Source organism: Sprattus sprattus (assembly GCF_963457725.1).
Source record: "Sprattus sprattus genome assembly, chromosome: 1".
NCBI classification, from domain to species: Eukaryota; Metazoa; Chordata; class Actinopteri; order Clupeiformes; family Clupeidae; genus Sprattus; species Sprattus sprattus.
Genome location: NC_137920.1, coordinates 46,124,353 through 46,149,878, shown reverse-complemented (window position 1 = coordinate 46,149,878; position 25,526 = coordinate 46,124,353). Strand labels below are relative to the sequence as shown.

Sequence of the window (25,526 nt, the reverse complement as noted above, 5' to 3'; positions counted from 1 at the left end):
CAATAAAAACAGACCAAACGAACTAACCTCACTCGTTCCAGTTTATTTGTGGGCAACATCATGGCCCCTCAAAGATCTATGATCCGCACTGCTGAGAAGGTGATTGGCTGCAAGATGCCATCTCTACAGGACCTGTTCGCCTCTAGGACCCTGAGGCGGGCTGGTAAGATTGCGGCCAATCCCTCCCACCCGGGTCACAAACTCTTCGAGATCCTCCCCTCCGGCAGGAGGCTGCGGTCCATCAGGACCAAAACCTCACACCACAAAACCAGCTTCTCCCCGGCTGCAGTTGGCCTTATTAGCAAGGCCCGGGACCCCCACCTGACTTGTACTCTTGCCCCGCCCCCACACCTCAAGTCTGTTATGCTAACACACATTACATTACATTGCACACTGCACATTCACTTTTGCACTCCTGCCCTGCATTTTTGCATTTTACCTTCCACTTGACTTTTTGATATACACTCTTTTTTATATATATATCTGTATCAATATATACTGTGTTCTATCTGAAGTAGTTATCTTATGTGCAGTGCTTAGTGTGTTTCTATGTTTTATGTTATGTGTATAACTTATTGTGTGTGTGTGTGTGTGTGTGTTTCTATGTTTTATGTTTACTCTATGCACCCATACACCAGAGCTAATTTCAGGTAGGCATATGCCTACTTGACAATACATCTGATTCTGAGATGTAGACATACTCTCGCTTCAGCACCTTGGACAGCACTAGCATGTCCATTGCTTGTCTGTTGTGACCGTCTCTCAAATGAAGATGTGTGTGTGTATGTGTGCTGGACAGCTCTGCCCTAACTACCTCATTTTTTTTGTAAATGTAGAGGCTGGTCAGAGCATAGGTACATTCAAATAAAGTTGAATGCCTTTTCCGTTTGTAAAGTGCGTTTGAGTTAGATGTTTCATGGGCAATCAGCCTACCTAAACAAACAAACCATTTTCCTTTAGGAGCTAGTGCATTCATGTGTAGTTCACTTCAGTATCCACTGGGTGGCAGCAGTGACATGCAAGATATGCCAGACAAGTGCGAGGATCCAGTGTGCTTTAATTCAGTTCACATGTTGTATTTCTGTATTTAACGGCAATAGCAGTGAACTTTGTTATAAGGTTCTTCACAGAATCCAATACCAAGCCCGATGGACACAGTGATAAAGATAAACTCCCTTTAATTCCAATTAAGCAGAGCCCAGCTCAGACAGGGCTGAACTTGAATATTGTGTTGTTTATAGCTTCTGCATTAAGGCTGTGCTGAAGTCCACATACATTCTGAGATCCATTGTACATAAAAATTCGAGCCCACATTTGTGCTTCACTAATGTGGTACAGGACGAGGTGTCTATCACAAGATGCCTGACAAGATGACTGTCAAAATGAACTTTAGTAAACAAGAGATGACTGTTACTGAAGGTTGTAAATCTGAATCATGTATATGTGTGGAATCGTCCTGGGAACTTTAGTCCCTTTTCAAGTAGTTCATTTTTGAACCAAGATTTAACCAGGGCAAATATTATGGAACAAGCTATGATGTGATGAAATGGGGAAAGGCAACCTCTTGTAACCATGGCCACCTCTTGTAACGGTTTAATGATAGAAATGATATGACATGAATTCAGCCTGTGATGAAGCATTCGGCCTGCCAATCCAATGCCTTGACTATCACCAAGTATGAATAGCTCAATGATAACAGTAAGCCTCATCATTTGGAAGAATGAATAGCTCAATGAAATATGTATGCCCCAACATTTGTAAGTATGAAAAGCTCAATGAAAACAGTATGCCCCATGATTTGTAAATGTGAATAGCTCAATGAAAACAGTATGCCCCATCATTTGTAAGTATGAACAGCTCAATGAAATAAGTATGCCCTATCATTTGTAAGTGGGTAATATGTTCATGTTCCTGAGGTATGATCAGAATATGCCTAGTATATTGTGTCATTCAAGCTAAAAATAAACATGACAAAGGGATGTCTCCTTTAAAACAAAACCACTGATTTAGATATTTATTTGAAACACTATTTTCCAAAGGAGGTAGTCTCACCCCATTCTTCAACCAATCCTTCTCCATTGACAGTGCTTAGAATTGACCAGTGGTTTTTGATGTCTTCTTCAGGACATTACAGGCATATGTGCAGGGTGCAGAGGAGGAGGTATTTATATATTTTGAGGAGGTATTCTCATATAAAAGAAAGTAATAAATTACTCTAGGGTATCAGTAGGCATGAAAAATAAAAAAAATGCTTTGTGAAATGTATTAGACATTGAATTAGACATGTATTAGACATCTTAATGCCTGAGTACCTGTATATTCCTTAAAAGTAGTTCAGCATAGTGTTCACCAAAAAGTGGCTTTTTCGCCTGAGAATTCGTTCTGTGAAGTCGTCCTAGCTTGATGTTCTAGCCAGGGGAGATCACCATATCTGCATAATGCCAGTGGCCACAGGATAACTCTCTCCCACAGAAGACACCTTTCTCAGCTGCCTGAAACACCTCATTGAATTTCCAGTCCCTTTCCCTTGTTACAAGATGACACAATATTGTAGCACAATCCTTATTGCCCACCTAATAATGCCTGACCAATTAGAGCACACTGGGCGTCAGGAGTGTGTGTGTGTGGGGGGGGGGGGGGGGGGGGGGGCTTAAAGACACAGGAGCTGTAACAGAGGCTGAATAGAGATGTACTGTATGAGAATAATAATAACTTTGAATAATAATACAAAAATAAAGCATGTAAATCTATTAAAGATACCCACAAAATAAAATGATGAACATTTAAAATGAGCATGATAGGTCCTCTTTAATATAATGACCAAGGTGAGTCCAGTCAGGGCTGGTCTTGTGAGGCTGTGACTTTGACCTTTGACACATGAGAGTTCACAACCAGGAGACAACGTGTTGAAACTGCCAACTTTAAACGCATCGAAAGATAATGCTAACAGTAGGACACATACAGGCTTCTCCTGTAAGACTCACCTCTAACTTCTACAGTTTCCTGCCCTTTCAGCCAGAGACTTTCAATCTTCATTCAAGTAACACCATTTTGAAGTGTTGTTATAGTTCCTTTCGTTATCTTTGTATCTGTAGTTGCCATCTCCATTTAGTCCACATTTCACCAGTGTTGTCTCTGAACCATGCAGTACATCTGGCTATACAAGACTAAATCATAAAAGAGTCAATTCAAAGGCTTTTTTTTGTTGCGCTGCGCCTTATTTAACAGTGTACTGAGTCCATAGCACAACTGTTGAGTGTCGATGTTGCCCAGAGATTGAATCAGCAGGTTAATTGCCAGTGTTATTCATCATTTTGTCAGTTTCCATGGTTCAAAGGATACTTGAAAAAGGGAGTCTCAAATTGAAACCCAGTTGAAACCCAGTCAGTATTATTGACATGCTGTTCATCCAGAGGCATGAAAATCCTCATGACGGAGCACTTTATACGTGAACCAGTAGAGCACGTTGAAGAGCAAGAAGCTAAGTGGAAAGACGGCTCTGGAGATTGTGTCGATGCGTTTGGCCCGCTCGATGAAACGCCTGCGGATTTCGACGAGTGCGTGTCCAGGTGGCAGGTCTACATACATGGCCGCTGTCTCTGACAGGGGCCCATCGCCACCGATCGTGCACGGCTCCTCGCCAAAGGCGCTGAGGTAGAAGGGCTGGTTCTCCGGACCCAGCGGCAGCTCCTGTTGACAAAGAGAAAAAGCCCAAACTTCAGTTCTTAACTTTTTTTATAATCTTTTAAACACCTGAAAAAACTCTTTTAGCCATATTTGTTGCAATTGTATTGCTCTATTATGTTCACTTGCACTGTACTGCTTTCAAATCTATTACATTCATAAAGTTCTTATTGAACTAATTTCATGAATTCTTTGGCTAATTTCACTGTCTATTGTGTTCACTTGCACTGCACTGCTTTCAAATCTATTTAATTCATAAAGTTCTTATTGAACTTATTTCATGAATTCTTTGGCTAATTTCACTGTCTATTGCGTACACTTGCACTGTAGTGCTTTCAAATCTATTACATTCATAAAGTTCTTATTGAACTAATTTCATGAATTATTTAATAATTTTACTGTCGAGTATAGCGAAGTTCATGTTTTACCCGTTCACAGGCACTGCAGTGCTTCTGGCACCCCTTGTCGGAGGGGTTGTTTCCTTGCATGCCGTTGTTGCTCTTTGCTTTGGAGTTTGCTGCCTGTACGAAAAGAGGGAACAACTTTTTATCCCCATCTCAAGATTTACAGTATATGGGGTTATCATTAATTTATTTAGCAGACAAAGCAACGAAGATATATCATACTGTCCTACAGCTTTTTATGCCATCCTCACACAACTCACATAAAAGACAGAAGAAGAAATATTGTCATCCTCAGGATAATAGGTGGAAACATCAACCACATAAGCAACATGTTTTACTCTCCAGAATAAGAAGCTGCATGAACCAGGTATGCATGATAATTAAGACCTTTATCAGGTTTTTAATGGTACACACGACACCCTTGAACACACACGTGCATATATGGAGGCGACACAGGCACACACACGCAGGCCTGAGGTTGTGGTGAATTTATTTTCTGCTTTTTCCCATCCTGGACTGCCCTTCCTCAAGGAGCCCCCCAGGAGCAGTGGGCAGCTTGCGGGACCAGGTGAAGTGAACTGTCCATCTTTGGTTAGGGATGGACATGTGTAATTTTGCTTGCTCACATTCAGATCCGAACAGGAGTTATCACACCACTCCACCAAGTGGTGAAGAGCTGGGCCGAGGTGCTGGGAGGGGCTTGAGAGTAGAGCTAGAAGGACTGTGTCGTCAGCAAACTTGACCAAGTGACAGTTTGGCTGGGTGCACCTGCAGGCATCAGTGTAGTGAACAAGGGTGAAAGAACACAGCCCTGCGGAGAACCAGTTGAAGTGTGTAGGATATTTGAGAAGGTGTAATTGACTAGTGCTCTCTGTGACCTGATGGTAAAAAAGTCCATTATCCACAGAGTAAGTCCACCATCTGGCTGGAAACAAGTGAAGAGTTTCTTAGCAATAACGTGTGGCTGCTGTGTGGTGAAGCAGAGAAAAAGTCTGCAAACAGAAGTCTGTCTGCAGTGTTTGAACATTCCAGAGTCTTGTGGATGGTGTCTTTAGTAAATACTTTATCATTATCAACCCCTCTGCCTGTGCGATATATAAACTAGAGTGGATCCATTTGTGAGACTATTACCTTGATGATATGGTTTATGATTATCCAATATCATGCAGGGCCTTGATGGTACCCTTCCTTGGAATGGGAATAATTATCGAGTGTTCCCACAGCTGGGGAAATATGCCACCGGCCATGGAGCTCTGGAGCGCTCACCACATCCTCTGTGCCTATGGTGAGGGCAGAGTCGCTGGGCTTAAGTGTCTATGGTGAGGGCAGACTCACTGGGCTTGAGTGCCTATGGTGAGGGCAGACTTACTGGGCTTGAGTGTCTATGGCAGTGGCGAAACCACCGGGGTGGCAAGGGGTGGCAGCTGCCACCCTAAGAAAATTGCTTGCCACCCCACTTGCCCTCCAGGTTGTCAGAAGTGTCTCCTATAATATACTCTACATTTATTGAATGGTATAATATTTCTGCTACTTAAGCTGTTGATCTCTTTGGTAACTTGTTCTAAAATCTTTAAGTTCCCCCTCCCGCTTTGTCCGCTTTGACCAAAATATGTCTTCTCCCCCGACAGTTGCCCATCTCCCGCTCCATTCCAGTGAGGAAATAAACGGTTTGAAAGCATTTGAGAAGCCAAAAACAAACTAGAGACAAGCCTACTGTAGGCTTGCAGTGCTGAAAGAATGTACCATAGCTAAATCGTGAATAAAGAAAATGTAATATCATATGTGATAGACAGTTCCGTTGTAATTTCAATCGTTTATTGAATTGCTAGCTTGCAAAAGTCGGCAGCATACAGTAGCTAGCTCGCTTTACAGCTTGCTTGTGCGAACTAGCCTTGAAGTTACCACATTAAGCTTAGCTAACCAACGTCTTACTAACGTCTTTAGTACAGTAAGGTGGACTGATAGAAAATGTTATGGCAGTTTTTTTCTCAGTTTTTATTTTCATTACGTATGTAACCTAACTGTTAAGCTATTCCGAATCACATTTTAGATACCACTAACCGTTTTCTCACAAAAATACTTTTTCTGGCTGTTTTTAAGGTACTCCGTCATGTAGCCTACAGTAAACTCAGTAACAGTAAAAAGTGTGCATTCTTTTGTCAATCCTATCTTTCGCTAGCTAGTTAGTCTAGCTTTGGTATAAATTATTTTGTATGTGATAACCTAATACATACAGAACAAGCCATTAGAAATTAAATTGGCCATTAAGAAAAGTATTTGTCATTATGAAGGGAAATATGTCAAAATTACATTTAGTGCTGTGGGTTCCGAATGCAGTTTTCTTTTATTTTCTTTCGTTAGAGAAATCAAATTTGGACTTGGAAAAAAAAAACTAAATGTTAGTGTTAACACACATCTAATGGGCTCCATTACACCATAGCCTATTTAACTTACCATCCAAATGCCAGTAAGCACTAAATCAGTTGTAAATCAAACTGATGGCACTGTTCAGATATCGGATCCTCTTTAAAACTAAACCACTAGTAATATTGCAGTTTCAGGGCCCAAAAATGAAGTGAAAAGGTCAGAACATCAGGACTTTTTTTCAAGAAAAGGCTTTTTGTGACAATATTTAGACTTGGCAACACATTGCTGTTGTCTGTTTTCACTATCTGGACTTTAAATACATATAGACACCAGGCATGTGTGTGTGTGTGTGTGTGATATGCCACCCTTGAATTTCAACTTGCTACCCCATGTAAAAGGGCAGAGTCACTGGGCTTGAGTGCCTATAGTGAGGGCAGAGTCACTGGGCTTGAGTGTCTATAGTGAGGGCAGAATCACTGGGCTTGAGTGTCTATGGTGAGGGCAGACTCACTGGCCTTGAGTATCTATGGTGAGGGCATAGTCACTGGGCTTGAGTGTCTATGGTGAGGGCAGAGTCACTGGGCTTGAGTGTATATGGTGAGGGCAATGTCACTGGGCTTGAGTGTCTATGGTGGACTCACTGGGCTTGAGTGTCTATGGTGAGGGCAGACTCACTGGGCTTGAGTGTCTTTAGTGAGGGCAGACTTACTGAGCTTGAGTGTCTATGGTGAGGGCAGACTCACTGGGCTTGAGTGTCTATGGTGAGAGCAGAGTCACTGGGCTTGAGTGTTTATGGTGAGGGCAGACTCACTGGGCTTGAGTGTCTATGGTGAGGGCAGAGTCACTGAGCTTGAGTGTCTATGGTGAGGGCAGAGTCACTGGGCTTGAGTGTCTATGGTGAGAGTCACTGGACTTGAGTGTCTATAGTGGACTCACTGGGCTTGAGTGTCTATGGTGAGAGTCACTGGGCTTGAGTGTCTATAGTGAGGGCAGTGGGCTCGAGTGAGGAGATGATTGCAACTATGCCACCGGCCATGGAGCTCTGGAGCAGGAACTCAACTACGTTTCAGTGAATGCAAGAACAGAGACAGTCCTGAAGTCATTCATGTCCTTTAGGACATGGCTTGTAGTTCTTCTATTTTACTGCGGAGCCGCATTAGCCAGGATGACTGAGGGGAGCGGCTGATTTTTACGTTTCTCCCGCTAGTTGTTTCAACCCTTTTGTTGCTTTTTGAGTCTTCTTTTCTAAGGGAGACACACTAAAATAATCAGCAAGCATCCGAAACATCTAACTGAGCAATTAGTAACCCGTCACAAGCATGTGTGCTATCTCCAGCGCAGCAGTGAAGTGATGCCAATGCTTCTGCACTAGGCAGGGAGAGCATGTCACATTTTCTGCACAGTGAGCACAACCAGTTGGCAAAAAATGTCTATCAGGTTATGCTTTTAAGTTCTTTGCACTTGAGACCCACTTTTTCGCTTTTGCTCTCTCTTTCCCATTTTCACACTGCCATTATGCATGAATATTTTTGTTATGCAGGAACCTTTTTTTGACATTATGCATGAAAAAGTTGGCCATTATGCATGACAATGTGTGTGTTGGCTCTGTTCCTATTGCATGATACATGGGCCATTTAACTGTTATTAGGCTATGTACTTTGCATGGGCATGGGCATCGACCTTGCCTTGCCTCTTTCAATGAGAGAGAGAGAGAGAGAGATTCAGATAGACTGAGAGAGTGAGAACAATAATGCAAAGAAAGTGAACAGGATGCTAGCATGGTGACTTCTTTAAATAAACAGCCAAGGACTTTAGAAGCGCGCAAGAGAGAGAGAGAGAGAGAGAGAGCGAGAGAGAAGAGGCAGCGGAGAGGCATATTCTTCTCAGGTCACTGCTCCTCCTCAGCACCAGTTTATGAGACCAGACAGACTGCACTGCCATGCTCCACTTGCCTAACTGGTGTCACGTAAAACAGGTGACGCACAACAACAGAGAAGAGAGGAGAGCAGGAGAGTTGTGAGTTGTTTTCTTCTCTTTTCTAAAAAATGTACTCACCACTCTGAGACGCTGCTCCTCTCTAAGCTTCTTGAGCTTTCTGAGTTGGAAGAACTCCTTGTGTTGCCTAGAGACAAAGTTGACGGCAGCGTACTCAAGCAGAGCAGCGAACACGAATAGTAGGCAGACTGCCATCCAAATGTCTATGGCCTTCACATAAGAAACCTGGCAGGACAAGAGCAAACAGACAGATAGATGTGAACAACTTGTAAAGCTACTGGACCTAAGAGACTGCAGTTATGTAGACAATAAAGATACAGGAAAAATAAATTATCTTCCTTCATGCAGTCATGACCACGACCATCACGTAGATTTAACTATGCACCAACATGATTACTTATTTAAATTATCATTCTATTTTTGGTTTGGGCTGCATCAAATATTTGTGAATACCTTTTCCCTGGTGACAGTGGACATGGAAGTGGACATGGTTTATGTTTAGCTGATTATACATTCAATACATTGTTCAAACTAAATATTTGGTGTCCTATTTTATAGTGAGCTTCCTTAGTTTGCAAATCTGTGATACAATGAAAAGGCTTATGAGCTATAAAATGGACTAAAAAAGATTCAAATCCTTTTTATAGAATGCCAGTTTAAGGTCAAGTTAAAGATATTATAATATATTCTTCACATTTATGTTTTCTTATTTTATGATTAAATGGCAAAAAGTCAGATTTTTTTTTTTTACATTTGACCATTTTTATCATAAATCAGTGCCTTGCATTAAAAGAACTTTGGACCATGGGTACACAGATGTAACCCCCACAATTCTGTAAAAAAAAAAAAAGAGGTCTGCATGCCCCGGGTATTCCTAGCACTCTCACAAATGGGACAGCCTTCTCTGACCCAGCAGCCAACACCAGGGGCCTTTATGAGCTACAGCCAGCATTGATGGACAAAGCCCAAAGCACTGAATTTAAAGGTACAGTGTGTATGATCTACAGCCAGCATTGATGGAAATAGCCCAAAGCGCTGAACTTAAAGGCAGAGTGTGTAAGATCTACAGCCAGCATTGATGGACATTGCCTAAAGTGCTGAACTTAAAGGTAGAGTGTGTAAGATCTACAGCCAGCATTGATGGACATAGCCCAAAGCGCTGAACTTAAAGGTACAGTGTGTAAGATGTATTGGCATCTAGTGTTGAGGTTGCTGAACTGACTAACTGAATTCCCCATCCCTTTCCAAGTATGTATGAAAACCTATACAGTGACCTTTAAATGCCATAAATTGCAAAAGGCCCTTTCTAGAGCTAGAATTGGTTTATCTGTTCTCCATAAAAAAGGACCCACCCCCACTGGAAATGAAGGGCTCATTCTAGCCAAATAAAAACACAATGATTCGTAGGCTGGTTACATGTGATTATACACTAATGAAAACATAATTAAGAATACTATATTACTTATCGGCTAAGAAATAGATCACCCTAATTCTCCACACTGCACCTGTAGGGACACTTTAGAGACTGAAGTTGAATGTTTTAATGCTGGTTACGTGGCTTGGCAGGAAAGCACCTGTACACTGGCAAATAAATCAATCAAAAAGACTGAAGCCCTCTCTCCGACCTTGGGTAGTGATGCCCTGGAGCCAGAACTTTGCGTTGTCATGGTGAGCACCGTGGTGATGCCCAGACCCACTCTGGCGGGAGCGGCGTCCATGTTGATCCAAAAGGAGACCCAGGAGAGGATGACGGTGAGCAGGCTGGGGATGTACATCTGGATCAGGTAGTAGCCCATCTGACGCTCCAAGTGAAACTTCACCTCAATGCAAGTGAATTTACCTGAAATCCCAGACGGGGAATGAGGGGATATCAACAACCTCTTACTCTGCAGTTCACATGGCATGGAGACATTCAGCTGATACCTTAAATACGTGTAAAGTACACTGTATAGGCCTACTGTATAGAGACACAGTAAAAGTGCCTAAAGAGGGAATGCCTTTAATAACCAAAGCTGTGAGTCTGAGTCTGCTGTTGGGTGAAATGTGTTTATTAATGTCGGATGTCTTGTTTTGATACTGGGTGTAGTTGGATAGATGTGTTTATTGATGGCTGATGTCTTGTGTTGATGCTGGCTGTAGTTGGGTTAAATGTGTTTGGTGATGGCGGATGTCTTGTGTTGATACTGGCTGTAGTTGGATAAATGTGTTTGGTGATGGCTGATGTCTTGTGTTGATACTGGCTGTAGTTGGATAAATGTGTTTGGTGATAGCTGATGTCTTGTGTTGATACTGGCTGTAGTTGGATAAATGAGTTTGGTGATGGGGGATGTCTTGTGTTGATATTGGCTGTAGTTTGATAAATGTGTTTGGTGATGGCAGATGTCTTGTTTTGATACTGGCTGTAGTTGTTTAAATGTGTTGGGTGATGGCTAATGTCTTGTTGGCTGTAGTTGGTTTAAATGTTTTTAGTAATGACTGATGTATCATATTGATACTGGCTGTAGTTGTATAAATGTGTTGGGTGATGGCTAATGTCTTGTTGGCTGTAGTTGGGTTAAATGTGTTTAGTGATGAATGATGTCTCATATAGCAAATAAAACACATTAACGCAAGTTTTGCCTGCCATCTGACATCACCACGATGCCTCCCGTCAGTGGTGCACCTGGATGCGACTCCTGCCTCCTGCTCATCCAGCAGGTAGTAGAACTCAAAGTCAGGTTAGCGACGCTCTACCAGATCAAGCTGGATGAGCAGTTCATTGACTCCATTATCTCCGTGGGTCCTCATCACACACACACACACACTGGTCATCTCAATCCCTCTCCACCCTGCATGCACACAAACCCAGAACACACACTGATGGGGACCCAGCCCACCCTGCCTGTGAACTCACCTCCTCACCAGCCATGGAGAACAACAGGCAAAAGCAAGCGGGATGGAAGACGCTCGGGACGACACACTGAGCCAGGCCCACCCCTGCAACTGAGGAACCGCTACACTGCACTGATGGATCAGGAGGAGCCTCCTGGGCCTGATGACTCCCCTCCTCAGCCCGCCCCGAAACGCCCCTGCAGACCAGCTCCAGAGCAACACCAGCATCGCCCACGCCGCCCTGCTCCCCATCCTGGGCCCTCAACACAGTCATCATCCTCCCAACGACTTCTCCCGCTGGATGTGACAACCACCTCTCTGGTCATCGGCAGCTCCATGGTCCGAGATGTCCACATCCCCCCTTCGACAAGCGGCCCCTGCAAGGTCCACTGCTTCCCCGGAGCCAGGGTCCGTGACATTCAGCGTAGACTCCCCAGCATCCTTGCTGGCTACACCAAGGTTAGCACCATAGTTGTACATGTAGGTACAAACAACATCAGGGCAAGACAGTCAGAAGCCCTGAGGGCAGACTTCAAAGCACTCCTCACCACCCTCGCAGACACAGGAAGACGGATCGTCATCTCTGGGCCTCTCCCGACCTACCAGAGAGGTGTGGAGAGATGGTCCAGACTGTTCGGCCTCCACACCTGGCTGCAAGCGACCTGCGCCTCATCAGACACTAGCTTTGTTAATAACTTTGACTTGTTCTGGGAGAGGCCCAGCCTGCTGAAGCATGATGGCCTCCACCCGAACCGGAGCGGAGGCCAGTGTGCTGTCAGACAACATGAGGACCACCCTAAGGAACTGACATCCTGTAGAAAACATCACAGACTCATGCCCCCCAGGTAGTAACTCTAACACTTTCTATGAAAATGATTCTGAATCTGTCAATGTTTTCTACAGAGCATTATATGATTCCACTACCTCAGAACAGGCTGCTTCATATAATTTTATGGCATGCACCTATAATCCTATTCCAGTTTTAATCTCTACTCGACGCCTAATTAAAAACAAAGGCCACAGTTACAATAGTAAAAATAAAAGCCCAGCAAATATTCTATCTATTCCCCGGCATATTCCTCCTTCCTCCACTATATCCAGAAAATATTTCAATGGCAATACTAAATATTAGGTCACTATCAGGCAAAACATTTCTCATTAATGATCTTATATGTGAACGTAAATTAGACTGTATGTTTTTAACAGAAACCTGGCTAAACATAAATGGGTCTGCAGCTCTTATTGAAGCGTCCCCTCCCAATTATAGCTTTTTTCAGTCCATTAGAAATGGTAAAAAAGGGGGCGGGACAGCCACCATAGCCACGGATGCCCTGAGCATCTCCTTCGATGAGTTTGCCTCATTTGAATATCATGCCATAGTTCTTAAGTGTCAGCCTCCTGTTCTGTCAGTAACTGTGTATAGGCCACCCAAGCAATGTCCCACTTTTCTAACAGACTTTTCAGAACTACTCTCCATTATCCACACAAACTACGATAAGATTATTATCACTGGTGATTTTAACATACATATTGATAATGGGAACGACTCAAAGGCCCTGGATTTTATGAATCTCTTAAATTCCATGGACTTTACCCAACACATCACTGAACCCACTCACAACCGTGGCCACACCCTTGATCTAGTTATTACGAAGGTCTTACGACTGTTATATCGTCTATCTGTGACCTTGCTCTTTCTGACCACTTTTGTATTTTCTTTACAGCACTGGTACTTAAAGTTAAAAATAGTGCAGAAAGTTTTATTAAAGGCACAATATGCAACAATTATGCTTCAGGATTAGGGTTAGGATAAGCAGTTTAACCTTAAAATAACAGCTTAAAAAAAATTGGGGCGCTACAATGACTTTTAATATGGAGAATTGCGTCCGTGCCAATGGCATAGCAGGGTCGATAGGCATATAACTGCCTTCTGTAGTTTTGCCTGCCGATGCCCGCCGACCTGACTTTGATTACCTTCTGCCGATCTAGTAAGTAGCTTATTTGCCGTCTTGCTTAGTCTTGTGTTGCACATGATTGATGTTTGACTGTGTAAGGACAGTCGTTGAGTAATTAGTTTGTCATAATGTCAAAGTCAGCACATTTCAAGAGATTTCGTTAGTTTTAGCTGCTAGCATACCTTTAGCGAATAGCTATTAATCCTTAATGCACCTTTAAGAAACGCTATCTTAACTCTGCAGCAGCTGAAAATTTCAAAATAATGATAACTAGACAAGACACAACTAATACAAAAACGCCAGAGGCGGGGCCATCGTGTGTTAATGATCTAGTAACTACTCTAAATACAAAATTAAGGACAGCACTTGACTCTGTAGCACCATTGAAACAAAAAAAGGTTTTAGCCAAACAAAAAGCTCCATGGAGAAATGAGGAAATTATTAAACACAAGAGATCCTGCAGAAGGTCTGAGCGTGCATGGAGAAAGACCAAGCTACAGGTCCACCTTGATATTTTTAAGGATCAACTCTCAGTTTTTAATAAAGCAATAAGAAATGCTAGGAAGGATCATTTCTCTAAGTTGATATCTATAAGCTCTAACAATTCCAGAGTCCTCTTTTCAACAATAGATAGCCTTATAAACCCTGCACCCAAAGTAGATGATAGTCTTTTTTCCACCTCCAAATGTGAGGAATTTGCAGCATTTTTCAGAGATATATTTTTTAGAAATAATATTGCTCAAGAAATTCCAAATGTTTTGCTTTCCGATCCCCCTCCACCATGCTGTACCAGCACTGACTGATATAGAAACGCTGAACAAAGTAGTGTCACAAATGAAGCCGTCTACATGCCCTCTTGATCCCATTCCCACCAAATTTTTTAAGACCATCTCTGACTCTGTGTCTAAGGACATTCTAGCCATTATTAACTGTTCCTTGCTTACAGGTGTTTTCCCATCAGAACTTAAAACTGCCCTGGTGAGACCACTGTTGAAAAAAAGCAGTTTAGACTCTTCTGTTCTAAACAATTATAGACCAATCTCCAACCTTCCTTTTCTTTGCAAAATCCTAGAAAAAATTGTCTTTAAACAGTTAAATATTTTCCTAGATGCTAATTGTGTCTTTGACACTTTTCAATCTGGTTTTCGATCCTATCATAGCACAGAAACGGCATTAGTCAAGGTTGTAAATTATCTCAGGATTAATGCTGACTCCAAAAAGCTATCTGTCCTGGCCCTTCTTGATCTTAGTGCAGCCTTTGATACTGTTGATCATGATATCCTTATTGACAGACTTGAAAATTGGGTTGGCCTCGCTGGTCCAGTCCTAAACTGGTTTAGGACCTATCTAACAGGCAGGGAATACTTTACTTAAATGTATGGATGTCACAAAACTTTCTCCAGCTCAACCAACATAAAACAGAGGTATTAGTCATTGGTGAAAGAAATGAAAGAGACAAACTATCTGCACATTTAAAAACACTAGCACTTAACACCAAGCACCAAGCCAGAAACCTAGGTGTCATATTAGACTCAGATCTCAATTTTGAAACCCACATCAAAAATATAATTAAAACATCTTTTTATCACTTAAGAAACATTGCTAAGGTGCAACCGTTTCTCGCTCAGGCTGACACCGAAAGACTGATGCACGCGTTTATCACAAGCAGGCTAGACTACTGTAACTCTCTTTTGTCTGGTCTACCAAAAAAAGCCATTAGTCAACTACAAACAATACAGAATGCAGCAGCGCGAGTCCTCACTAAAACAAGACGGAGAGCGCACATCACACCAGTATTAAAATCCCTGCACTGGTTACCTGTTAGTTCTAGAATAGATTTCAAGATTCTCCTACTAGTTTATAAATCACTCCATAGTCAAGCACCTGAATATATTACAGACATGCTCTCAAGGTACACACCCAGTAGAACCCTGAGGTCCTCCGGCACTGATCTCCTAATAGTACCAAAAGCCAGGATTAAGAGACATGGGAGAGCAGCTTTTAGCTTCTATGCCCCCAGCATTTGGAATACTCTGCCAGAATACCTAAGAATGGCTGAAACGGTTGATACATTTTTTTTTTTTTTATCATTTATTTATTGAAGGAATTGCACAATACAGGTTATCTCAAGCAGTATCTCAAGCAATTTTCCTCCATGTTTTCATTCATTTTTTAAACACGAACAAAATTACCCTCACCCACCCTCCCCAATCACCTCTTGGCAGTTAGTATGTTAATAAAGACAAAAACAAAACTAAAACAGTTCTCAGTCATGAATGTACATTCTTACAGTTATGCATCAATATTATTCAAAACATAGGCCCTCATATGTCCATAACACCGTTATTGGCTCAAATATAGTAAATACTTGCAATGTGTTGACCATTCTGTGAGGCGATCAAATATCAATAGGAAAAGAAAATAAGCGATAAATAAATAGGCAATGAATAGATAGAAAAATAAACATCTAGGAAAAGATGGAGAGGGGGGAGGGTCTCAGTTACAATTAGGGACACTCACCCAGTGGGCAACTCTTTCAAACTTTCAAAGTACGACAAAAACGGTTCCCATTTCAAATAGAACCTTTCCACAGACCCTCTGAGTGTAAATTTTATCTTCTCCAACTTTAGAAAAAACATTACATCTTCCAGCCAGACCGAAGCTGATGGGGAAGTAGAAGATTTCCAAACTAACAAAATTCTTCGACGGGCCAAAAGTGAGGTGAATGCAATGATGTCTGACTGGTTTGCATTTAAACCCAGGGTTTCATCCGCTACACCAAATATTGCTATAAGTGGACAGGGTTCCAGCATCACTCCAAGAGCCTCGCTAAGGGTTTTAAAAACTATTGCCCAGTAACCTGAAAGTTGGGGACAAGACCAGAAAGAATGGACTAGGTTGGCTGGAGAAAAAGAACATTTATCGCAGCTAGCGTCCGTCTCTGGGTATATGCTGGCAAGCCTTGCCTTGCTTAAATGAACTCTATGTAAAACCTTGAATTGAATAAGCCCCAGTCTGGCACATGATGATGAAAAATTGACTCTTTTCAGTGCCTTTACCCAATATTCCTCCGGCAGATCTATACCAAGCTCATCTTCCCACCTACTTTTATATTTGTTTAAGCTTTGATCTTCAAGAGACATCAACTGAGAATAAAGTAGAGAGATTAGACCTTTATTCACAAAGGTGAGAGTAAGTTTGTCCAGCACTGTGACGGCTGGGAGATCGGGAAAATTAACAAATGCACTCTTAACAAAGTGGCGAACCTGTAGATACTTAAAAAAAGAACTGCGCGGAAGGTTATATCGTTTACACAAATTTTCAAAACTGTCCAATATGTTATCTGTATATAGGTCTTTGATGTATATGAGACCGTTCAAACTCCATTGTTTAAACGTTGAGTCAAGTGTAGAGGGAGGGAAAAGATGGTTCTTATTAATCGGGCCCAGAACGGATGCTGATGTTAGCTTATAGTGACAGCGAAATTGATTAAAAATTTTGAGAGTTGACAATACAACAGGATTGTTTATAAATTTAGAGAGCCGTACTGGCAAGGAGGAATACACTAAAGCTTGGAGAGATGTGGAACGACAAAACTGAGCCTCAAGTAGACACCAGTTTGTATCTGATTGATGGAGCCAAAATAATATCTTTTGTATGTTGGATGCCCAATAATAATGGATAAAGCTTGGAAGGCCCAATCCCCCCACCTCACGATCTCTTTGGAGAATGGACTTCTTAACTCTCGGAATTTTATTCCCCCAAATAAACGATGTTATGGATTGGTTGACGGATTTAAAAAATGACTTGGGTATAAAGACTGGCAGGCATTGGAATAAATAAAGAAATCTGGGAAGTATTGTCATCTTTACAGATTGTATTTTTCCTGCCATGGTAAGTGGCAGACTGCGCCATCTTTCAAAGTCAGCCTTCATTTGATTGACTAGGGGGCCATAGTTAGCTTCAGACAGAGAGGAGAAGGAGCGAGTAATGTGTATACCTAGATATTTGAAACCATCTTCAGATATGGGAAAGGGAAATGATCCAGTTTGAATATGTAGAGCTGAGTTGTTAATAGGGAAGCATATGCTTTTTTGAAAATTTAATTTATAACCAGAAAAAGCTCCAAACTGATTTAAAAGCGACACAATTCTGGGACCACTAGCCATAGGATCATTAATATAGAGCAGGAGGTCATCTGCATATAAAGATACACGGTGTTCCATTTCTCCCCTCTTAATGCCTTGAAATAAAGATGTTGATTTAAGTGCGATAGAGAGTGGCTCAATTGCAATGGCGAAAAGAAGGGGGGACAGTGGGCAACCCTGGCGGGTGCCACGAGTTAGTGGAAAATAGGCAGATCTACAATAGTTTGTTTGTATGCTTGCTAAAGGTGAATGGTATAAGAGCTTTACCCACTGCACAAATATTTTACCAAATCCAAATCTCTTCAAAACATCAAATAAATAAGACCATTCCACTCTGTCAAATGCCTTCTCTGCGTCCAGAGAAATAACTACCTCTGGACACGGAGAAGCCCTGGGCGAATAAACTATAGCAGCCAGCCGTCGAATATTAGAGAAGGAATGGCGGTTTTTAATAAAACCTGTTTGGTCATCTGAAATTATTTGAGGGAGGAGGCGCTCTAAACGGCATGTTAATAATTTTGCCAATATTTTAACATCTACGTTCAAAAGAGAGATGGGGCGGTAGGATCCACACTGGGTTGGATCCTTGTCTTTTTTAAGAAGAAGGGAGATAGACGCCTGTGAAAGGGTGGGGGGTAGAGTACCATTTTTCAAGGATTCTTGAAACATTTTTAGAAGGATTGGTGTGAGCTCCTCTTTGAATTTCTTGTAGAAATTTGTAGGGTACCCATCAGGTCCTGGGGATTTATTACTCTGCATTGCCATGATGGCACTTTTAAGCTCATCCTGTGTAAGAGCTTGATCTAAAACCTTTGATGCCTCAGAGTCCACAGTTGGTATTTCCAAACTATCTAAGAAGTGCTCCATATCTGTTGTATCAGAGGGAAATTCAGAAGTGTAAAGAGAATAGTAAAAGTCTTTAAAAATATTATTAATTTCTTTTGGCTTGTTTGTGGTGTTTTGGTGGGTATCTTTTATCAGGGGTATAAGTCGAGAAGCGGCTTGACGTTTCAATTGATGAGCCATTAACCGGCTTGATTTATCACCATATTCAAAGTAGAGACCACGTGTCTTAAGAATGAGTTGCTCTGACTGTCTGGTAGAGAGATAATTAAATTTCGCCTGCAAATCAGCCCGCTCCTTATATAATTTAGCAGAGGGAGTCTCTGAATATTTCTTGTCCAGTTCTAAAATGGACTGCTCTAGAGATTGCATTTCCTTCTTACGTTCCCTACTGGCAAATGAACTATAGGAGATTATGAGACCTCGTAAGTACGCTTTCAGGGTTTCCCACAACACAGAATATGAAACAGAATCAGTTTCATTAATCGTCAAGAATGTATTTATGTTAGTTGAGATAAAACTACAAAATTCCTCACTTGATAGCAGAAGTGGGTCAAATCTCCATGGAGGTCGCTCTCTAATGTTTAAAGGAAAGCTCAGATCCAACAACACAGGTGAGTGATCAGATATAACTATAGCGGTGTATTCAATCCGTTTGATCATTGAAATAAAGGAGTTATCTATAAAGAAATAGTCTAGACGGGAAAAGGAACGATGGACATGGGGGAAAAAAGAGAATTGTTTACTGAGTGGATTCACAATTCTCCAAGGATCCACAAACCACTCTGTTGCATGAAAAGTGAAAAAGATTTGGCCATACCGGAAGATATTTTCTTGGGATTGGACCTATCCAGCAATGGGTCAATAGCACAGTTCAAGTCTCCTGAGAAATTAGCTGGTGTGTATTTAGATTGGGTATAAGTGACAATATCTTATTTGCAAAATGAACATCGTCCCAGTTAGGGGCATAAACATTCACAAGTACAACAGGCTTCTGAAAAAGGGAACCGGAAACTATGAGAAAACGGCCATTGGGGTCACTGATTACACTAGAGGGAGAAAATTGAGTATTTTTGGAAACCAATATAGCCACACCTCTGGACCTGCTAGTAAATTTAGAATGAAAGATCTGACTAATCCAATTTGTACGGAGTCTATTATGATCTTCCAATCTGAGATGTGTTTCTTGTAAAAGTAATATATCTGGTTTTAATTGTTTTAAATGAGAAAAAATTTTAGCTCTTTTAACAGGACCATTAAGCCCCTTGACATTCCAAGATATAAACCTCACAGGATGGCCTTCATCAGCGTTCATCATGTTGGCAACAATAACAGACATATAGGGCAAGCAATTATAAACAATGTAAGCATACGCTGTATTTGAGAACACATACTGAGAAAAACAAAACAAAAACGACCATTTAAGGTAAGCTGCCATGGTGATTCCCCAGAACACCCATTAATAACATATACCCCCCCAAACCTAGATCTACTTCCCCAATTGAAGACGATCGCAGGTATTACAAAACTAGAAACTTCCAAAATCATTTCCTTTAAAACTAAAACTAACGTTTTGATCGAGGGTGGCTCCCTTCCTAGAACATTCTCATCACCTTCAAAGCACAGCCCGCTTAGCTACAGAAAACATCAGTTGAGCATGTACAATAAATAAAAAAACATTCTCATCTGCTGATTGAAAGGATACTCAGTCTTATTAAAGACTGTAAAGTAGGCTTAATTAAATGCAGCAATGCAGCAATCAAAGAAAAAAAAAATCAACAGGTTACCTCAATAAAGTAGGCTAAACCAACATCAACAGTGCCAGCAGTGGGCTACGTGAAAGTATCTGTATTTGTTATCTGTTAAGACTTAAAGTCATTCAACATCTCCTTGTTTACCCCAGTGTGAATCGTAAAACTCTTTGGCCGCCTCTGGTGAGTCAAAGAAGTGTCTTTTACCTTCATAGGTGACCTGGAGCCGGGCAGGGTACAATAAGCCAAACCTGATCCCTTTCTCGTAGAGCAGAGATTTAACATCCCTGAACGCTGATCGTTTTCTCCCAAGCTCGGCACTGAAATCTTCATGGAAAAACACACGACTTCCACGGAAGACTAACTCCTGCCTCTGTCTGCTGACGCGATGTTTGTCTTGAAAGTAGTGGAAGTGGACCAGGAATACTCTTGGTCTCGATCGCCGGCCTTCATCGGTTGGTTTAGCTCCAATTCGGTGTGCACGGGAAAGCAGGAGAGGTCCCGTGAAGAAATCTGCGCCTAGTACCTCATTAAAAAATTCGGCCATGAATTTAACAGGGTCTGAACCTTCCATATTTTCAGGGATGCTGACCACTCTCAGGTTGGATCTCCGCGACCGATTCTCCAGGTCATCTAATTTCCGTTTCAACAGCGTATTCTCCCCCTGCAATGTTGCTATGGTAGTCTCAACACTCACCAAACGGTCACTGTATTCACTTAAGTTATCTTCAACCCCACGAATGCGTTTGTCGTGTGATTCGTAGTAAGACTTTACTTGCTCAAGTGTGTTGTTCACTGGGGTCAACGCGGTTTCAAGCGCATTTTTAAGCGCAGAATGCACTGCTTGAGTCATATCAGTGAGGAGAACCGAACGAAGTTTCTCAAGGTCTTCTGGTAGTGCATCAGGCACCGAGGCCGTAGCCATGTTTTCAGTTCTGGTTGAAGGATCGTCTTTTTCAGTTGCTTTATTATTTCTACGGTTTGTTTTGCTTGTCATATCGGTATCTAGCTATGAACAAAGTTGTGTAAAAGGTTTAGTCAACATACAGATAACTGCAAGCATATGTTAATAATGAAGGTGGAACAAGTATTTAAAATATAAACGGGAGCCACACTCAAACTGTCAGGACTTTGGGCGGCGATTGCCGTAATTTGGCACATTGACGGCATCTAGTGGCCAAAAGGACATTTTAATTTATGGTTGTGTTCACATGTGCCTTTGTTTCTCGTTATGTGCCCTCACCTGTTCCCAATTGTGTGCCCTCACCTGTTTCCCATTGTGTGCCCTCCTCTAACTATGTGCCCTCACCTTTAAATACCTGGTTAGTTTCCCTGCTCTGTGGCTGGTCGTTGTATTGTCTTTGTTCCCCATGGTTGAGAGAAGTGCTCTCAAGCGCCATAGTTTTGTCGTGCTCTCAAGCACATTGTTTTGTAGTGCTCTCAAGCACATTAGTAGTATTTAGTTTATGGCCTTTTGCCCTGTTCTTGATTTTCTGCGTTTTTGTAGTTTCTCCTGTCGAGAAATCTTTTGTGTTTTTGAAAATAAAAAGAAGCTAAGCTCAAGACGACATCCTGCAACTGGGTCCTGTCTGTAGCCCACTGGGTTAAGCGCTGGTTCCCCAAATCCAGCAACTCAGGTCTCATCCCAGAGAAGAGCCCCTGACAGAACGACCAGAGACCATCATGGACCCAGCAGATGTTGTCCAACAGCGATGGTTGAAGCAGATGAGAGAGACGCTACTGGGGATACTGCTTCATGGCGAGAAGGTCTTGGAGCAGGAGCGGGAAGATATCCTCCAGCAGCGGGATCCCGCTCGCCAGCGGGAGGACATTGCTCGTTACCTTCAGAGGATGTCAGGACTGGAGCAAATTAGGGCTACTCTGAAGAGAGACGCTGCCTCTACTCCTGCTCACTTGACGACAGCCGCTGCTTCCCTTGTTCCCGCTGCAACCTGTTCCTTCCCGGCACCTCCTGGAACCCCCTCACCAGTGCCAGCACCCCGGCGTTTCCCTGTGCCAGCACCCCGGCGTTTCCCTGTGCCAGCACCCCGGCGTTTCCCTGTGCCAGCACCCCGGCGTTTCCCTGTGCAAGCACCCCGGCGTTTCCCTGTGCCAGTGCCTGTCCCTCGCCGGGCTCCAGTTCCAGCACCCCGGCGTACCCCTGCTCCACAGAGTACTGCAGTTCCTCTGGATATCTGGTCCCTTCCGGTCCCCGACCTCCCTGCTCCTATGGTTCCGGTGGTCGCCAGCCCGGAGGTCGCAAGCCCAGAAGCCCCCAGCCTGAGTGAACCAGGGCCCCCAGCTGCTGCCGTTCCAGAGGCACCCAGCCTGGATGCAGCAGTCCTGGAGACCCCTAGCCTGAGTGAACCAGGCTCCCCAGCTGCTGCAGTTCCAGAGGCACCCAGCCTGGATGCAGCAGTCCTGGAGACCCCTAGCCTGAGTGAACCAGGCTCCCCAGCTGCTGCAGTTCCAGAGGCACCCAGCCTGGATGCAGCAGTCCTGGAGACCCCTAGCCTGAGTGACCCAGGCTCCCCAGCTGCTGCAGTTCCAGAGGCACCCAGCCTGGATGCAGCAGTCCTGGAGACCGCCAGCCCCGGCGAAGAAGGCAGCCCCGATGCCGCCAGCCCCGGCGAAGAAGGCAGAGCCGATGCCGCCAGCCCCGGCGAAGAAGGCAGCCCCGATGCCGCCAGCCCCAGCTACTCGGGTTCAATCCCCGAGAAAAGCCCTGACAGAGTGTGCATGCGTGTGTGCGTGTGTGCGTGTGTGTGTGTGGCTGTGTCTGTGTGCATCTTTTTCTGTGTCTTACAGTTGTGTGTACGTGTATGTATGCACGTGTGTGTGTGTGTGAGTGTTAAAGTGTGTGCTTCTGTGAATATGTGCCTGGGCGAACCTGGCAGTCCGACTGCTGCCAGCCCGAGCGAACCAGGCAGCTCGAATGCTGCCACCCCGAGCGAACCAGGCATTCTTGCCCCCGTCTCCTCTGTCCTAGGTTCCACTGTCCCAGTATCCAGTGCTGCCAGCTCCAGTGAACCTGGCTGTCCCGGTGCCGAGTCAACCCCAGCCACTGGTCCTGCAACCTCAGCCACTGGTCCTGCAACCCCAGCCACCGCAGGTGCTACAACCCTGACCTCATCCTCTGACGGGGTCTTCCAGTTCCCGGCCAAGGAGGGGCATCTTGGTCTCCTCAGCTCCATCAAGGCTTCCAGTCGCCTGCCAGACCGTTTGCCTCGTCCTGGTCGTCCACCTGACAAGACTCTGCCTCGGTGTGGCCATCCGCCCGGCCGGCCACCAGACACTTTGCCCCTGCTTGGTGGCCCGCCCGGCCGTCCACCAGACACACTGCCTCGATGTGGACGCCCGCACGGCCGCCCACCAGACACACTGCCTCGATGTGGACGCCCGCACGGCCGCCCACCAGACACTTTGCCCTTGCTTGGCCGCCCGCCCGGCCGCCCACCAGACACTCTGACCCTGCTGAGTCCCCGCCGTCCTGGCTCCTTACCGTGGACCCCCTCCACCCACCCGGTATGGACTTTTTGAGTTTTCTTTGGGTCGTCTGGAAGCCGACCCTTAGAGGGGGGGTTCTGTCAGGACTTTGGGCGGCGATTGCCGTAATTTGGCACATTGACGGCATCTAGTGGCCAAAAGGACATTTTAATTTATGGTTGTGTTCACATGTGCCTTTGTTTCTCGTTATGTGCCCTCACCTGTTCCCAATTGTGTGCCCTCACCTGTTTCCCATTGTGTGCCCTCCTCTAACTATGTGCCCTCACCTTTAAATACCTGGTTAGTTTCCCTGCTCTGTGGCTGGTCGTTGTATTGTCTTTGTTCCCCATGGTTGAGAGAAGTGCTCTCAAGCGCCATAGTTTTGTCGTGCTCTCAAGCACATTGTTTTGTAGTGCTCTCAAGCACATTAGTAGTATTTAGTTTATGGCCTTTTGCCCTGTTCTTGATTTTCTGCGTTTTTGTAGTTTCTCCTGTCGAGAAATCTTTTGTGTTTTTGAAAATAAAAAGAAGCTAAGCTCAAGACGACATCCTGCAACTGGGTCCTGTCTGTAGCCCACTGGGTTAAGCGCTGGTTCCCCAAATCCAGCAACTCAGGTCTCATCCCTGAGAAGAGCCCCTGACAGAAACACGTCCACTCACTCCATGTTCTAACCGGGAAGCCTCAACGGTTGATACATTTAAACATACACTCAAGACATACCTCTTTGATCTGGCTTATCACTCACTGAAAAAATGTATTTGATAGAGATTATTTCCAAACACTGTTAATGACTTAAGAATATAATAATCAAGTGAGTTGTATTAATATATTCCTTGTATGAATTATGTGCTTATGAAAGCAGGAGCATGGCTTTTCTCTGTGTGTGTGTAACTAGAATATTAGGTGCCACAAAGTCTGCATATGAACAAGAGCATGTTTAGACCAGAGGAGATAAGAAGGGAACTCTGCTTCTTCCGACCTTGTGCAAAACTGCCATCCTTGCAAGACAGGGAGCCTCGGACGTGAGAAATCCACCACGTGATCATCCCTGCTCAAAGCTAAACTTCTGACTATATAGACTTTGTGCGAAGAGTTTATCAGGGCTTCACTGTCAGCCTCGGCTGGGAGGGGAGCCCAATTGCAATTGTTGTTGTTTGTCTGTCTAATAAATATACTTTCATGCAGCTCCGGAGTCCTGAACTAACTAGGGTGCTTTTTCACCTATCATAATTGGGGGCTCGTCCGGGATTCCAACAACCTCTTCGACTCTCCTTGCTGGGCTAATCATCAGGACCTGAACCGTACGGAGGAATACGAGACTCTGTTTTTCTAAAGACCTCGAACACGAATTGGAAGGAGGCCAGGGCCTGCCAGCAAGGAGAGCCGAGAGTGAAGGAATTGAATTTGACTATAGGGGGTGGACTCCGAGCTGTCTGTGAGTATATTGGTTGTTTTATGTAAGTGTACGATAGTATTTGGTTCTTGGTTGTTTCGGTTTTGCGTACACTTGTCTTGAAGTGGGGTTGAAAATAACTTTTTGCATGTTTGCCGCGGAGTGGCAGGGGAAGAGAGTCAAGGACTTTTTCCTGTTTGCCTCGTGTGTTGAATTAATTGCTAGAGTTAAAGAGACTCCTGTGTGTGTTTTTCATGTTTTGGAGCGCTAAGGTTATAAGCACTGTTCACCTTCCCATCACCTTTCTGTCAACCACAAGAGTAGAAGGAACGGAAAGAAGGAAGGGTAGCATTCGTTTTTGTAATGCTAAAGGCTATATGTAAAGTGAAGACACCTGTTGCCAAAGAAAAGGCTAGCGCGCGCTAAGGTTATATAAGCCCTGTTCACCTATCCATAAAGACAAGAAGGAAGGGAACCGTTCATTTTCAAAACGTTGAGGCTATATGTAAAGTAAAGAGACCTGTTGCCTCATGCGGTTGCCTCGTGTAGGCACCCATGTAAAGGATAGCGCTTTATCTGAACTTGAAAACCTTCTAGGCCTATTTTATCCGGATATTTCTGTATACAT

At 43.6% G+C, this 25,526-nt stretch overlaps 1 protein-coding gene across 1 annotated transcript in view; it reads right to left on the bottom strand.

Moving 5' to 3' along the window:
• Window positions 1-3,405: 3,405 nt before the first annotated feature.
• Window positions 3,406-25,526, bottom strand: part of LOC308370025 (glycine receptor subunit alpha-4-like) — a gene marked incomplete at both ends in the record, with an annotated part of 35,284 nt that continues 13,163 nt past the window's right edge. The window contains 6 exons of the mRNA XM_080844584.1: window positions 3,406-3,690; window positions 4,113-4,205; window positions 4,715-4,856; window positions 5,272-5,402; window positions 8,511-8,675; window positions 10,076-10,290. Of these exons, the coding sequence (XP_080700710.1) occupies window positions 3,406-3,690; window positions 4,113-4,205; window positions 4,715-4,856; window positions 5,272-5,402; window positions 8,511-8,675; window positions 10,076-10,290 (1,031 nt within the window). The remainder of the gene's footprint in view (window positions 3,691-4,112; window positions 4,206-4,714; window positions 4,857-5,271; window positions 5,403-8,510; window positions 8,676-10,075; window positions 10,291-25,526) is intronic.